The sequence below is a fragment of the Salvia hispanica genome, chromosome 5, assembly GCF_029641045.1.
Source record: "Salvia hispanica isolate PSC_SH4W2 chromosome 5, Shi_PSC_v1, whole genome shotgun sequence".
NCBI classification, from domain to species: Eukaryota; Viridiplantae; Streptophyta; class Magnoliopsida; order Lamiales; family Lamiaceae; genus Salvia; species Salvia hispanica.
The window spans coordinates 47,009,312-47,025,414 of NC_142696.1; the positions used below are offsets into that span (position 1 = coordinate 47,009,312).

The window sequence follows — 16,103 nt, forward strand, 5'->3', positions numbered from 1 at the left end:
ATAAAATTCTAAATAACTTCAAAAATAAGTGAAAAATGTATATCTCCACAATAGACCAAAAATGTGAAAAAAATTCAAGAACTTAAATCTATATATCATGCTGTTTTTCTATAAATCAGTACAGGTAAACATTGCAAAAATAAAAGATTTGAGAGCAAGTGTAACAGCCTCTGTAGAAGGCAAGATTTACAAACAGATCCTCCAAATGCAAAGATCATCTTGCTGTTAGAGAAGAACCAATTTTCTGCATCAATGGATAAACCGGGCTGAACTCCTTATCCCCTCTGACTCTGATATTCGCAGCGTAATCGTCCAAAGTTGCTTTGATGCCCTTCCATATCTGATCCTCCCCTTGGGAATCCATCCACAGCGAGTACTGGAGAGGCGTGAGCTTGTTTCGTTGCAGAGGAGACTGCAGTTCTTCGGGGCCTCTTGAGTAGAGATGGTGGAGTATGACACTCGGGGGAAGATCTTGAAGAAGTGGCGATGATCCCAGTTGAGACGTCTCGAGGAAAAGAACAGGGCGGAATGCTCTGAGGGCTCGATATGGTGCACCTAGCTGCTCGACTGGAAACAAGTTCTGGGCAACTGCCAGCTCAAGCTCGGCCATGTCCCTGGCCATTCTCAGCTTCCCTGACTCGGACAGTGGCCTAACGAGCGATGCATGTCTAACGAAGAATACAAGGATTCGAGAAGCCATGCTCCTTACCAGCCTTGTGCATATTGTCTCTGTTCCAGCAGAGATGGCTCCTGAAGAAGGTAAGACTTTGGACAAGAACTCGGATCGGAAGTGATAGATACTTTTTTGCAGTTCTTCCATGTAAGGAGATGAATTGTTATCCATGGCAGCATCTAAGCCGAGAGTACCGAAATTTTGTTCGTGAATCTGCAAGATGCAGGACTCGAGATGCTCGAGCATGGCTTGAAACAAGGAAGACACTGAATCACCAGCAACACCGTATATTGTGCCAAGAGCTGGGGATAGAACATCAGAAGCAATGGAGGGGAGTCCTGCTATCATAGATGTCACGCGAGTATGAACTTCTTGGAGATGCTGACACAACATGAAGTTCTTCTGCTGTGCATGGGTTGCCGGACCAGATATTTGGCGTGCTTCAGGGCCCGTAGAAATCTGTCATCAAAATGTACTAGTCATGCATCGTAAGCTCAATAATAGTTAAAGAAACTAACACGTGAGAAGCAACTGCACCAATTGCGCCAAACAAGATCTTACACATGCAGAAATGCTAATATTCAGATCTCAAATTTGTAACTTTAAACTAACATGTTTAAATTTGTAAAATTACTTTTCAAATGTCAATACTCAGTTCTCAAGAACCAATTGGTTTGTAGTTGATTACAAATTCTCCATAATGTATTGACTGCAAATCATGAGCACAACTAGTGTGTTTAGAAAAACATATATTCAGCTGATTTCAGAGTAATGACTTCTTGCAGTTGATGAACCAGTGTTAGAGCAAAATCCCTCGCAGCTAAGTCCAATTTCTGCTTCTTCAAGCAAACAAAAATCGAGAAGGCGAAAAGGCTCATGTTTTTATTATAAAACCATTTTGCTAAAATTAGTCCACATCACAATATGTTCGACAGGAAGTAAAATCATTTCCACATTTTAAGTTAAAGATGTTTATTATCCAAAAGAACATGTTTAAAATTTCATGACAACTGGAATAAGAAACAATAAGCGCGAAATAGGAAGGGTTTGCAGGGATAACTTAGAGGTTACCTGGCATTCTGCTCTTTCTGCTAGTAGAAGCAAAACTTTACTGATTTGACGCAAGACGCGAAGAGTCAAATGTGCATCTGACTGAACGGCTTCGATCTCTTCCTGAATCCGAGAAAGGATTCTAGATATATGCTCTTTGGAGGGAACACTTCCACGGCTTGACAATGGAAATACAGAATTTACAAGATCTGACAGTCTACTCAAGCACAGGGCTAAAAATGCTGTCTCAAAATTCTCAACAGCAGCTACCATTTGTTCCTTGCCCTCTAAAGTCAGTGCTGGTGGAACTCCTTTCACATCTGTATCTCGAGAGATTCTATCAAGAAGATTCTCAATCATTGGTAGCAGCTTAGGATACCCAACAGTGAATATTTCCTTGACAAAGCTCGATGCAGTGAAAGCAGACTTCATTTGGTTTGCAAAAGACTTAACTAACGCATCCCAGACGCGATCAGTTAGTGTCGGGTCACCATCCTGAGACAGCATAAAAAAATCTTGAGCAACACGCATAGAACAGTAGCAGCATAAACCAAAAAGGAAACATACAAAAACTGGTTATGAAACGTAGCTCATCTTCCCTCACCAAATTATAATTATGGATATGGATCTAGACAGCTACAGTGCCAATGTTCTATTAACATGATCTTATTCAGCAAAGTATCGATTCTTGAAGTAAGTGCTTAAATTCACGAGAAATAGTTGCTTTGCAGGTCGAGACTATGTTTGGTGTCAGTGTCACCAGGTGGATAAGAGGGACGGCAAGGTAAGAGGTATACCAAAACCCCCCCAAGTTGTTAGGTCTAACAAATATAGTTAACAGGGATGGATCATGGATGGCTACACTTGAGCATGGATTATCATTTACAATGCAAAATCGAACATTACTAAACCCCATTTCTGAAGCACATAACAAAGAATGCCACTCTTAAGTTATGCCATTTCTAAGACAACGCAATTCATTAAATCTAACATAGAAGGCCACTCTAAGTTATGGTATTTCTAAGGAAACACAATTCATCCAGTCTAATGCACAAAATAAATGCTATTAAGTTGATATATGAGCTAAATTTCAAGAACTGAAACAGCAAACATGTAAATAAGGACTCATCTTCACTACCTCCATGACTTCATCCAGCAACAGAACATGAGTGAACGGATCCCTCTTCTTCGACAGCACCCTCTGCAAGTGCCAAACAGCAAGCATTATCGAATGCAATTGATCCATACAACCACTCATCCTCTGCCAAAGAGCCTCCCTCGCCTTCACCCCGCCCCCAATCTGTGGCGTCCCGTGCCTCTGCACCCCTCCGGGACCTCCACCACCATAAACCCCAGCTCCCGAAACCGCCTTCATATCCAACGCGGTACCCACACTCTTCACCCCCATCTGCTTATACTTGCTCACTAAACCATCCACCGTCCCCCTCAATTCGCCCATATTGTAGAAAACCTGCAACCCTAACCCTACTTCCGGTTGATTCAAACTCTCAAGCCCCTTCTCCAATACCTTCATCCCCTCCTCCCGTATTTTCGACCCCATCTCAATCACCCATTTCAATTCAGCATCAACCACATCGATTCCCGACAAATGTGACTCGTTGCAGAGCGTCAAAATCTCGCAATGCAATTGAGCCGCCTTGGAGAGATCCCATTTCGACGCATCCGGCTGCGAATCCACAAGCTGCCTGAGCTTCTGAATGAGGCGGAGGGTCCGGAGCGTGTTCTGGAGCAGCAACGAAGTCGAATGAAGGTTGTTGAGCTGTACAGTCTGTATAGAGATGACGCGATGGGGATCGGAGAGCTCCGATCGCGCGCGGCGGAGGGAGGATTGGAGCGAGGAGATGGAGGATCGGAGGGAGGAGAGGGAGGATTCGGTGGATTTGATGGAGGAGAGCTGGTGGAGCAGATCGTGGTGGCGGGAGAGGACCTCGTGGCGGAGCTGCGTGTCGAGGAGGCGGAGGCCGTCCTGGAGCTTCTCGATTCGGGAGGCGGCGGAGCCGGAGGAGAGGGCGGAGGAGGAGAATTGGGTGGGATTGAAGTCGGGGGAGAGGAAGGCGGAGAGGATTGGATCGGAGGAGAAGGTGTCCAGGGGGGAGGAGGCGAGGGGGTGCGGGGTTGCAGCGGAGGAGATCGGGGTGGAGGGGATGGCGGTGGTTTTGAAGGTGGAGGAGCGTTGGAGGGGAGATCGGGAGATGGCCGGAGAAGCCATGGATCTGCGGTGGGGTTTGCTGTCGATTTTGCGTTTCAGTGATTGATTCTGGTTTTACTAGTGTACTCAAAGCTGTAATACTTGTACTTTAGTGCTACTATAGTCATATGGAAATACTAAATATTAAGTTGAAAAGGAAAAAATACTTTATACTCATAATTTATTAGTGTACATAAATTTTTTCAGTTTTCAAATTTTATTTTTATGTAATGCTCCCTCCGTCCCGATTGAGAGTCACACTTTTCCATTTCAGTTCATCTACAATTAAGAGTCACACTTCATTTTTACCATAAGTAGTAAGTAGGTCTCACATCCCACTAACTCAATTCACTCATATTTTATTATAAAACTAATACTCATAAAAAAATGGGTCTTACATTCTACTAACTTTTCCAACTAACTTTTATTTACATTTCTTAAAACTCGTGTTTGTTTCAAGTGTAACTCTTAATCAGGGACGGAGGGAGTAATTACTACTGCTAAAACTGTATTACTTTTAGTAATTTATCAGTATCAATCCAATTGTATGAGTTGTGTAATTTATATTTAGGGTTTCAGTTCGATTGTCAGGATTAATTATTAGTACTCCCTCTGTCCAATTAGAAATGAAACGTTTTCCTTTTTAGTTTGTCTCATTAGAAATGAAACGTTTCTTAAAATGGAAACATATCTATCTCTACTTTTTCATCTCTCTTATTTTACTCTTTCCTCATTAACTCACAAAACAACACTACATAAAAACCCATGTCGATTCTCAAATGTTCCATATTTAATGGGACGAAGGGAGTATATGACATTTCATTTATAATTAAGTTGTAAAATTATTTTAGTTATAGGTCACTGTGAATTATCAAATAATTATTCATATAGGATTAAGTTATATCATTCAATTTTATAAACTAAACAAAATATGTATTTAATCTCGAGATATAATCTTGCCAACTGAACATCTCATAATTATAAGATTTTTATAATTTATAATAAACTGTTAAATAGCTTACTTAGAGAAATCAAATGACAGTTTATGTGATTCCATTTCATTTATTTTATTTGAAGTAGCCTAAGAAAAAAAAATCAAAATTACAATTAGATAACTCAAATAGAGGAGTATATTAATGGAGCACTATTGTGATATGGCTCGTAATTGGGCTTGAATTGCTGTTGTGATGGAGATCCTGAAGCCCAATATAGAAATTAATCATAACTCTATACTATTTTTTTATGATCAGAGACATATAAAGCCCAAAATAGAAATATAACATAACATTCCTGTGTTTTGAAAGACAATTGTAGCTAATAGTCATATGAGCCGAATAATATAAGTGTAAGATTTGTTGAGTTTGTTATATATGGAATTTCTATATTAATTGGACTTTAAATATGATAAGATTATCTATTGAAATTCCATGAGAGGAGGGAGAAAAAGAAAATGAATCATTGAAATGAAATTGAATAAATAATAATATGAAATAACATAATACATTAATAGATTATTCAGAATGATTCTTGAAACATTTGAGCAATGCTTGGCCATGTTTGGAAAAGATTCTTAAACAATGAAAAAGGGGCTATAGCCTATATGGAAGTAGGTGAAGTATCGATAAAAAAATTGGATTTGGAATGACATCCAAACTAGAATTGAAGTGAGCATCAAACAGGACAAGCAATTATGAAATTCTCAAATAGTCTGCACTGCACCAACATTTCAATGGGTGTTAATTTTTATACTCACTTCGTCCCAAGATAAGTAAACATAAACTTTTCGGCACGGGATTTAAAGAAATGAGATTTAAGTGAGCACAAACTTTTCGGCACAAGCTTATCTTGGGAAGGATGGAGTATTAAACAGTACTCCCTCTGTTTCACTATAGTGAATAAAGTAGAGAGAGTAAAATAAGAAAGCGAAAAAAGTTACCATATATGTAAATGACTTAACTATAAAAAAAACTTCATGAAATGGAAAAATAACTCAACTAGGAAGTATAAAAATATTGTAATTTGTAAGTGTAGTTATACATTATTTATAGAGGTCAAGGTTCGTGACAGCCAAATTTGTCCTTGTGGACCCCATGGGCGCGGGCTTTTCGACATTCGCAATTGAGCCGCCTAGGGCAGTTACGTTGTCTCATGGTGGACCTATTGCAATAACGGAAAAAGGCAGCGACCAACTTATATTGTAGCGCCACGCTAGGAAGGTTAGACGCATGGGCCGTGGGCTACAGTGGCTGCACGTTCAGTGCAGGTTTCTCGCAACAACTGATAATTTTTGTAAAAACGATCATAATTTTCTCTACAAAATTTTGATTGAGGCGTGCAACAATATCCACAAAGAGCTCTTTGAGGATGAAGGCATTGGCTCCCTATAAATGGTTATTATAAATCATCATTTTAGGCCCTAGCATTTTTACACTTCAAAATAAACCAAATCAGTGTGAAGAAACTTCTTAATTACATTATACATTCTTTTATTAGCATGTTATGCACTTTGATTAATACTACTATTATGTTTGACCTATTTAAATACTAGTAATAAACTAGAAATAATTATCTAATTTGGATATGAGACCGAATACAATAAACAGATATTGTCTCATTTTTATTACTTGTGTTGTGCATACTACTATAAAGTGATTGGCATAGAGTTTTTTTTAATTAATTAAACAATTAATGGAGACCCCCACAAATTGCTGCATCTAAATAATTGAACACTACTCATTAAATACAACTTAAATATACATGTCACACTCAGTTAACTGTTGTTGTACGATTTGCATTATGAGATGTACTTCTTCTTACTTTATGGATATACTATTATAAATAAGGCGTTAAAAATATTTTTAATTTGTATACATTGCTAATAATTAAATGTGAACAAATATTTTGGAGGATATTATTTTTGGTCTAGATAGTAGTAATTTATTTTGTGCTAAATTGAATTTTTTTTTATCTATTACTTTCTAATATCAAGATCAACATAGGAACATTCATCTATGAGATCACTCATGATAAATAGATGGTATATCATTTTAATTGGGTTGCCTTCGTTTGATAATACTCCTACATAAGGCTACAAAGAGTGTTCATATATTGATTAAATGCTATTGGACCATATATGAACAATTAATTATCCCTAATTTTATCTCATAAGTACTACTCCACTACTTAATTAATTAGAGTTATGTTAGATCAGTCACTGTCGTACTTAATTAGAGTTATCTTAGGTTAGTCACTGACATAATTCTTTTGGAATTGGATCTTGTCTTTTTCCTCCTATTTAGTTATTCTACTCCCTCCATATATAATCAATAATTCTATTTTTCTATTTCGTTCAAAAAATTAATTAATTTACAAAAGTTTTATTTTGTAATGTGACAAATGTAATTTTTAAATACACACTAATAATTTCTCTCCTTATTTCTTTCATATTTTATCAAATTTCCATTAAAACTTCTTTCATCTAATGTTAAGACTATTGGTAATGAAAAAAATATTCTATTCATGATTGAGGTGATTTTGCATAAAAGCATAACTTAATTTAGAATAAAATGCCAGAAGGTGCCTGCTGTCATTTTAAGGATATTTGTTAGTACTCTATCTTTTATTTAATTAGATCTATCTAAATTGACTATTTTAGCTCGCAAATTATATAATGGTGGTCCACTACTTATTGCTTGTTTATACCAAAGATGTCAAGAAAAAGAGAACTTATAAATGAATAAGAAATAATTTGGTCACTGAAAAACAGGTGAAAACGATTAGTACTATGTTAGATTATTCCCTATTTCAGGCGAACGTGTACGATTCTATGTGTAAATGAATATATATTGCAAATAAAAAATTTATGTAAATGAACAATAATTATAAAATATACTCTCTCCGTCCCACTTTAGGAGTCCCGGTTTACTATTTTTGGGTGTCTCACTTTAGGAGTCCCGGTTGGAATATTCCATAAATGGTATTAGGCCTCACATTCCACTAACTTTTTTCCAGCTCGCATTTTATTATAAAACTAATATAAAATAGTAGGATCCAACTTTTTTCACCAATTTTCCTTTACATTTCTTAATATTCGTGCCGAACTTAAGCAGGACTCCTAAAGTGGGACGGAGGGAGTAATTGCCGATCGATAATATAAGAGCCCCCCTTCTTCTTTTGTCACTTTTGATTTTCTTTTCCCAATATAGGGGTCTAATTATATATTTAACCAGAGAGTATATATAAAGCATATTTTATGTGTATATATGGTATTTTGGCAACAATATATTCCATTTGAAGTCAACTAATGTGACAGCAATTTTAGTTCTATCTTTTGTGTTATCAACCATTGTGCTTTTCTACTCCTCCTCACCCTATGCCATAGCCCATATGAGTTGATATTGTAATAGGATCATGTGGGTACCAACTACCAAATAAGTAATGAATTTAAAGTATACTGTTAAAACTAAATATATTAAGAGTTGCACTTTTTGATCATATTATAAAGTATTTTATCTCTAAATCTATGAGAATGTGCAAAAGACTATATGATAATAACTCAAATTTATTACTTTATTAATTATATATCAATGTAAAATAAGATCGGCTATATTATAACTTCTATATATTAACGACGATATGTCTTAGACAAAAACTCGATACACATACTTATACGCGTTTACAGTTATCATCTAAAATGTTTAAGATATTGATTGGATTGATTATCAACTAATGAGGTGTTCAATTAGCAAGATTGTATCCTGAATTAAATTAGTAATGTGTTTAGTTCATGAGATTTAGTCCTTTAATCCAATCCTAGATGGATAATCATATAATAATTAGTCATGACTAACTCCCTTATTACTAAAATAATTTCACAACTAATTATAGATTATATCCTGGTATTATTTTATGTAGGAAATCGAATACCACCTAAGTAGATGGATTAATGCAGTCGCGTATAGCACATGAGACTATCAACAATATAACACTATATCAAATAAATACTATTGTAATCTAGTAAATGGAATGCTATATAGTCTAGTGTGTTTGGTTCATGAGATTTAATCCCTTAATTCAATCCTAGATGGATAATCATGTGATAATTACTCATGGCTAATTTTCTTATGACTAAAATAATCTCACAACTCAATTATAAATTGTATCATAGTATTATTTTATCTAGAAAACCAAACACCACCTAAATTGATGGATTAATGCATAGTCTCGTATAGCACATGAGACTATCAACAATATAACCCTATATCAAATAAATACTTTTGTAATTTAGTAAATGGAATGCTATAGTCCTATTAATCGCAAAAATGGAGAAATTCTTGGGATTTGTAATTATTTACTTAACAATAGCCCCATCAATCTGGTTAGTTACCATTAATGTATGGATCAGGTCACTGAAATATGAAAGTTTGATTAAATTTGATTGGTCCAATAATTATTAAGATGTGTAGCATGATCGTGCAAGATGGTTGGACCTATAAACTAGGTGCGCCTCCACTCTAAAACTTAGTAGGAGTAATATTCAAATTGAAATGCATATGCACAAGTACACTTGCGTACTCTCACTTTCAAAAAATTACCTACTTATTCCGTCCATAATAATTTATCACCATTTAATTAGGTACGAGTTTAAAAAAATGAATTGAAAAAATTAGTGACATTTGAGTCATACTTTTGTATATTAATTTTATAATAAAATATGAGTAAGAGCGAAATGTGGTGTCCATTAAAAAATGGTAAAAGTGAAAGGTAACAAACTTTTAGGGACGGAAGAAACTGAAAATAAGTGACAAATTTTCAGGGACGGATGGAGTACTTCTTTCTCCCCACTTGATTAATAGTTTCATTTTTCCATTTAGTCTATCAACGAATGAAATTTTCGGTTCATTTTTACTATAAATGATAAGGTCGCTGTCTCACATTCTACTAATTTATTATCTTCACATTTTAGTTATGAGTTATAACTAAATATATAAGTGTGACCCATATTCTACTAACTTTTTTCTATCCACTTATTTTTAACATTCACAAATAAAAATGGAACTCCGAGGACAAAGAGAGTATCTTTTTGAATTTTAGTAAATGTTTTACTTACCTAATTTTGTACCCGTATAGTTTACTCGTAAATATTTAGTAGTAGATGGAGATAGTACGATCGTAATGGTTTTTTTAAATTGTTTTTACTAGATTTATTCGGTTTAAAAGATTAAATTACTCTATTTAAATAGATGATAAGAAAAAAGGAAAAAATAACAAATATATACAATTTGAAAGGGTCTAATGGATAAGGTAATTTTTAAATTTTACTAAAAATTTAAGAGACTATTAGTTTTCCTATGGAAACATTTGAGTGATACTATCAATTTCCATCTGTTAGGGACAAAGTTTTACAGGTATATAAAATGGTACTCTCCCTCAGCTTCTCTATAGTTTAATCGTATTCATTTTTAAATTATTTTTAGCTGAGCTATTTTCTTTTAACAGCAAAAATTACATTTTTTTCCTCCTATTTTACTCTTTCAACTTTATTTTTTTGTTCTTTTTTGTTCTTTTTTTTTCTATTTTGTTTTTCCTTTACTTAATCTATTAAAACATTTTTTCTTAAATCCTGTTATTTTTCGTTGTTTTTTCTAGATATAAGAGGACTCCAGACTAACTATATTTGAGTAGTGTATTATGGCACTTAACCCATTATAGTTAAATTTATAGTCTTGGAGTGATGAGCCACAATAGTGGGACTGCGTAATTAAAGTATAATTAAGAATGGAAATTGGTACCCTTCAATTAGTAATAGTTATTGTTGATTAAGAATGATATAGATATGTAAAAGGTTTTTGTGAGTGACACTTTAATGAATAGGTTATGCTTCAAATCAAAGACATTGTTCCTTCCTCCAATAGTTGCTGCCCTTCTTTATATCTCATAATCACATCCCATTTTCTTAGCTTTTGAACTATTGCAATTCCAATAATCTTTGAATATATCATATAAATATACTCCTATCAGAATAGAAATACGACTAGGACGGTAAATTTATTGACATTGACTTTTTTTCCATATTATTATTCGAACATTATCAATAAATTGACCGTCCTAGTCACATATTCAACACCGAACAATAACCATAAATCAAACTATATAAGAAAGTTTAAATGATTCAATGCTACAAGCCTAAAAATTCTGTGTGAAACACAAAGTTTTAGCTCTTGAAATTTTTTACTAATAACAAAAAAAATTGAGGATAAATTATTGGGACTCTACACTCTACAGAGATTTAAACCATATGGAAAAAAACAATAATTTGATTACACATTGATTAAGCACTGGTCAAACTTCACATATCTGTCTGTGTCGTCAGGAATTCTGTGATAACCAAACAAAAATAATTTACATTCTCTATACTTAGCCTATGAATAACAACCTTACTTTAAATTTTTTTACTGTGCAAATTATAATCATGAAATCAATTAATCAATTAATAATAAAATAATTCAGTTTTCAGACATAAAGATCACTGTAGAATCATACAGAGATGACATCCTCAAAAAGGACAAACTTGTAAATGTAGCTCCTCTGCAATAGCCATAGATCTGCTCTCTCTCTCTCTCACACACACACACTTCAATTTTTTTTTCTTTTTTTCACATTCCACTTTTGTCTGGATTTCACACTTTATCCACCATTTTTTTTTCTTATTTTCTGTCACTATAGCTATAAATGCAGTCTTTTACTAATCTCTAATCTCATTTTTGCTTTCCCTTTACTACTCTCTCTCTCTCTCTCTCTCTCTGGTTTTCCTCCATTGCAAACCAAGCAATTTCTTTACAGCTTTACTGATGTGCCTCTCATTTGCAAAACCCTACCTACCATTTCTCCCATCTAACTCTGATTCAAATCCCAATCAAATAAGGGAACAAAGATGAACTCTCCCCCCTCATAAAGATTGGATTTTTAGTCTGCCATTGTTTCCAGAAGTTAAAGAAATGAGCTTTTCTCATTTCCATGATTGTTAGTTTCACTTTTCTTGGCCCACTCCACACCACAACCTTCTACTTCTAAACTACTCCTTGCCCAGCTCCATCTTTCTTTTGTCATACTCTTTTCTCTCTCTCTTTTTTTTTTGTGGGTTATTGGTATTTCATCTCTGCCTTGGCGCATCTATGCTCATTGTGCATCTGTTGAGGAAAAAAAGTACCCTTTCTTCGCTTCTTTGGATTCTCAAGGAGGAAGATCAGGGGGGTTGAATTCAGATCACTTGCCAAGGTCAGGTCTTTCTCAATTTTGACCTATTATCTGTGTAGATCAATGGCGGTTTAGGTTATCTTTAGCTCTTAGATTTCTGTAATGCTGTTGATTGTGTTTCTTGCAATAGGTTAAATTTGGTATCCTTGAAAAGAAAGATGTGTTGATGTTGCTAACTTGTGATCAGAGTAAAGCTCATTTCTTGTTTGGTTTAGTTTGTTTAAGAAATTAGAATTCTAGCAGCATTGAATTTGTTGATGGTTTGACTATATTGACACCTTAAATCTTGATAGAGGGAAGTCTTACAGTGTATGCACATTGTTGTATATTGTGTGCTTTCTGATAATGTGATGCGATTCTCGGATTTAAGGTCCTCGTCCGGGAAGTCTTACTGTATAATCATTGCACTCTTAGATGCAGATTGCTATGTATTGTGTGTATTTCTGATAATGTGATGCGATTCTCGAATTTAGGCTTCAATGAAGTAGGCCCTTGTTTGGGACTTACTGAGTGCGGATTTACTTCGTTGTGCTGAAATATCAGGAATGGCTTCTGGAAGCTTAAATGCTGAGTTGTCGAAGAAGTATGGGGCTCTGAAGCTTTGGGTTCTCATAGGCATATGTGTGGGTGCGTTCATAGTGCTGATTTTGGGGATCTTATCAATATGGATCATGTTCCAACGGAGATCTCGAAAAACCTTGGACAAGTACTCCTCTATATGCCAGATTCCTAACATCTCAAAAGATATCAGGGTAGATAGAGTTGAGGAAGAAAGCACGCGCGATCATCCAGAATCATTATACTTGACTATTAACGATAACCATAGTGATAAAAAAACGGAGAAGATGTTAGTTCATTTGGGTAGGAGTAAATCAGGTGATACTGATAATATCAGCCAGACCAGTTCAGTTTACCATCACGAGAGTGGTAGCCATCAGTCTGGAGAGGAGGGGAGTTCTGGTAATGGGCGTAAACAATCTTCAATGTCGTATGGAATTGCCATGCCGTCTCCTTTGATTGGTTTGCCAGAAATATCTCAGCTTGGGTGGGGCCACTGGTTCACACTCAGAGATCTTCAAATTGCAACGAATCGTTTTTCAGCAGAAAATATCATCGGGGAAGGTGGTTATGGGGTTGTTTACCGGGGTAGATTGGTCAATGGCTCGGAGGTGGCTGTCAAGAAGCTTCTTAATAATCTGTGAGTATCCTCATCAGGTTTTCGTATCTGAAGCTTGTGGAAACGATGTTCTTTTTTTTTTATAAATGACGTGCTGAATTGCAGAGGTCAGGCGGAGAAAGAGTTTAGGGTCGAAGTAGAGGCCATTGGCCATGTTCGACACAAAAACCTAGTCAGGCTTCTTGGCTACTGCATAGAAGGAGTTCAGAGGTCTGTAATATTGTGCTCGGTTCTGGTTTTCGTACTTTTTCATGGTCCTTTTTTTTTCTCGTTGGACTTTTTTTGCATATTGAGATGAGGTGGCATGTCTTCTACTTTCAGGATGCTGGTATATGAGTATGTAAATAACGGAAATCTCGAACAGTGGCTTCATGGGGCAATGAGGCAGCATGGCTCCCTAACGTGGGAAGCCCGCATGAAGGTTCTGCTTGGCACCGCAAAGGCGTAAGTCAACACTATCTTTTTAACAATTTATACCATTAATTAGAGTTTTCTGCACATTGAACTGCTGATTTCTCTTCATTCAGTTTCTATTCGTGAACGTTAAATAATTGGAAAACGATAAATTTAAGTCTAGTGGATCGAATAACCATCTCCCTAACTAAACGGCAACTGTTTCTAATACTCAGACTAGCTTATTTGCACGAAGCGATAGAACCAAAAGTTGTACATCGTGACATAAAATCAAGTAATATCTTGATCACTGACGACTTCAACGCTAAAGTTTCCGACTTTGGTCTGGCTAAGATGCTGGAATCTGGAGAAAGCCATATCACAACGAGGGTGATGGGGACTTTCGGGTATGCTTATCTTCAAAGTTTACTCGCTCCACTTCGGTTTTATGATCTATTTTTAGTGTGGTTTCTGTTTCTCCTCGTGACATCGGGTATTTTTGCAAATTTCAGTTACGTGGCTCCAGAATATGCAAACACCGGCTTGCTGAACGAAAAAAGCGACATATACAGTTTTGGCGTTCTACTTCTTGAAGCCGTCACCGGAAGAGATCCAGTGGATTATGCACGTCCAGCCAACGAGGTGATAATCTAATTTGTTTTTGAAGGGTAAACATAGCTAATAAATTCGGACGCACGCTAATAATTTGTGTCTGCTGCAGGTTAATCTTGTCGAGTGGCTTAAGATGATGGTAGGGCACAGGAGAGCAGAGGAAGTCGTGGACCCCAGCCTTGAAGTCAGGCCTACTATCCGTGCTTTGAAACGTGCACTTCTCGTTGCGCTAAGATGTGTAGACCCCGAGTGGGAGAAACGCCCCAAAATGAGTCAGGTTGTCCGTATGCTGGAAGCTGACGATTTTCCTTATCGTGAGGTGAGCACCTAAATAAACGATATTTGTCGAATAGGTTTTCGTTCAATTGATTCGTCTTGATAATAGCTAGACAGTGTTTCGTTAATCTAACTTTCAATAACTGCAGGATCGTCGGAATAGGAAAACTAGGACGGTGAGTATGGAGATCGAGTCGTTGAAGGAGGCTAGTGGCTCGACAGAGCTGGAAAGCCGGGAGGAGCCCTCAGAGAGCCACACTTCCAAGGCAATGGATTGAAAGTTGAAACTGACTTTTTAGGCATAATCTCTCTCTACCATTCACATTTGTTAAGTTTGTTTTCTGGAAAGATTCCTCCAGTGGCAGAGTGACTGAGAGCAAGCAGGCATGGCCCAGTTTTTGGAATCTTGAATCATTGGCATCTTGTCTCCAGGATCCCTCCAAAAATAACGAATATGCGCTCCTCGAGTCGAGCTAACATTGATGTGGTAAGTGTTTAGGGTTCCGGTGGGCGGGCCAACGTGCCCATTCATTGTAAAATTATGGTTTATATCATTTGATCATTCTATTATCGACTTCGTTCTGTCTTTCGTTGGTACGGTTAGGATACTTTCGCGCTGATTCTACGGCAATCCCTATTTATGATTTTGTGCAGAAACATTGTTCTTGCATTAGGAGATTTGAATGTGCAAAGATGGGTTATAGATTCAAAGAATCTCTTACACTACAATGTCTGAATTATGGCCCTAGATAGATTTACAACGGCTATGTTTTTTTTGTTTTTGTCATTTGGAGTTATCATCATATATCCTATGATTCTTAGTTAGGGCTATGATATGTTTAGTTTCTTAGATAAGATAATAATGAGCTATGAATCATGATAGGTTAAGATAAGAGAAGATAAGATTAAATTACAAACGGAGTATTGGTTTTAATGTTTTTTATTTGGTGGATTAGGATAAAAAATGAGTTAGGACATTCAAGCATCCATCAAAATTAGATTCTTTTGGATAATGAATACAAACATGGATAAACCAACATCTTTAATCAAAGATTGTTTATTACTTCCACCGCCCACAAATATGAGTACCATATATTTTATATGGATTTTAAAAAATATTTAAAAAAATGGATGGAAAAAAGTGGAATATGAATCGCACTTATATACTAGTACTATTAATTTTAAATAATATGTGAGTGGAATGTGAGCTCTATTTAACATTTATAGTAATAATTATGAATCGAGACTTCTATTCCGGATGAACCAAAATAGAAAAATGGGAACTCTATTGCGGACGGAGGGAGTATTAGTTAAAGTTTATTGATTCTAATTAAAATAAGTTACCCAAGTTTTTCCCCTATATTTTTGAAGAAATATCTTCTTTTGTCTATTGGATAAAAAATGAAAAATATGTACTAGTATTCATTAATCATTATTATCCGCTCCGTACATCTCGA

At 35.9% G+C, this 16,103-nt stretch overlaps 2 protein-coding genes across 5 annotated transcripts; one reads left to right on the plus strand and one right to left on the minus strand.

Annotated features, from left to right (window-relative positions):
• Nucleotides 1–64: 64 nt before the first annotated feature.
• On the minus strand, nt 65–4,032 carry LOC125188770 (Golgi transport complex protein-like protein). The gene is made up of 3 exons (XM_048085820.2): nt 2,862–4,032; nt 1,745–2,218; nt 65–1,132 (listed from the first exon to the last, which is right to left on the minus strand). The coding sequence occupies exons 1-3, from the start codon at nt 3,951–3,953 to the stop codon at nt 215–217; spliced, it is 2,484 nt and encodes an 827-aa protein (XP_047941777.1). The 5' UTR covers nt 3,954–4,032; the 3' UTR covers nt 65–214.
• A 7,652-nt stretch (nt 4,033–11,684) lies between these two features.
• Nucleotides 11,685–15,375, plus strand: LOC125190184 (putative receptor-like protein kinase At2g42960). Of its 4 annotated transcripts, none has more exons than XM_048087403.2 (8): nt 11,685–12,214; nt 12,662–13,386; nt 13,471–13,575; nt 13,687–13,809; nt 13,995–14,165; nt 14,271–14,400; nt 14,480–14,689; nt 14,796–15,375. In XM_048087403.2, the coding sequence occupies exons 2-8, from the start codon at nt 12,734–12,736 to the stop codon at nt 14,922–14,924; spliced, it is 1,521 nt and encodes a 506-aa protein (XP_047943360.1). In that variant the 5' UTR covers nt 11,685–12,214; nt 12,662–12,733; the 3' UTR covers nt 14,925–15,375. The 4 variants fall into 4 exon arrangements, with proteins under 4 accessions (XP_047943360.1, XP_088915085.1, XP_047943358.1 ...); XM_089058959.1 differs by having other exon boundaries at nt 12,732–13,386; XM_048087401.2 differs by having other exon boundaries at nt 11,685–12,209.
• Nucleotides 15,376–16,103: the final 728 nt, after the last annotated feature.

Bases quoted from the DNA above. Each gene is read 5' to 3' on its own strand.
- LOC125190184 (XM_048087403.2), top strand. From the start codon at position 12,734: ATGGCTTCTGGAAGCTTAAATGCTGAGTTGTCGAAGAAGTATGGGGCT. The intron at 13,387-13,470 runs GTGAGTATCCTC...GCTGAATTGCAG, and splicing joins AAGAAGCTTCTTAATAATCT to AGGTCAGGCGGAGAAAGAGT. The intron at 13,810-13,994 runs GTAAGTCAACAC...TCTAATACTCAG, and splicing joins CTGCTTGGCACCGCAAAGGC to ACTAGCTTATTTGCACGAAG.
- LOC125188770 (XM_048085820.2), bottom strand. From the start codon at position 3,953: ATGGCTTCTCCGGCCATCTCCCGATCTCCCCTCCAACGCTCCTCCACC. The intron at 2,219-2,861 runs GTAGTGAAGATG...ATGCTGTCTCAG, and splicing joins TGCTGGATGAAGTCATGGAG to GATGGTGACCCGACACTAAC. The intron at 1,133-1,744 runs GTAACCTCTAAG...TTTTGATGACAG, and splicing joins CAGAAAGAGCAGAATGCCAG to ATTTCTACGGGCCCTGAAGC.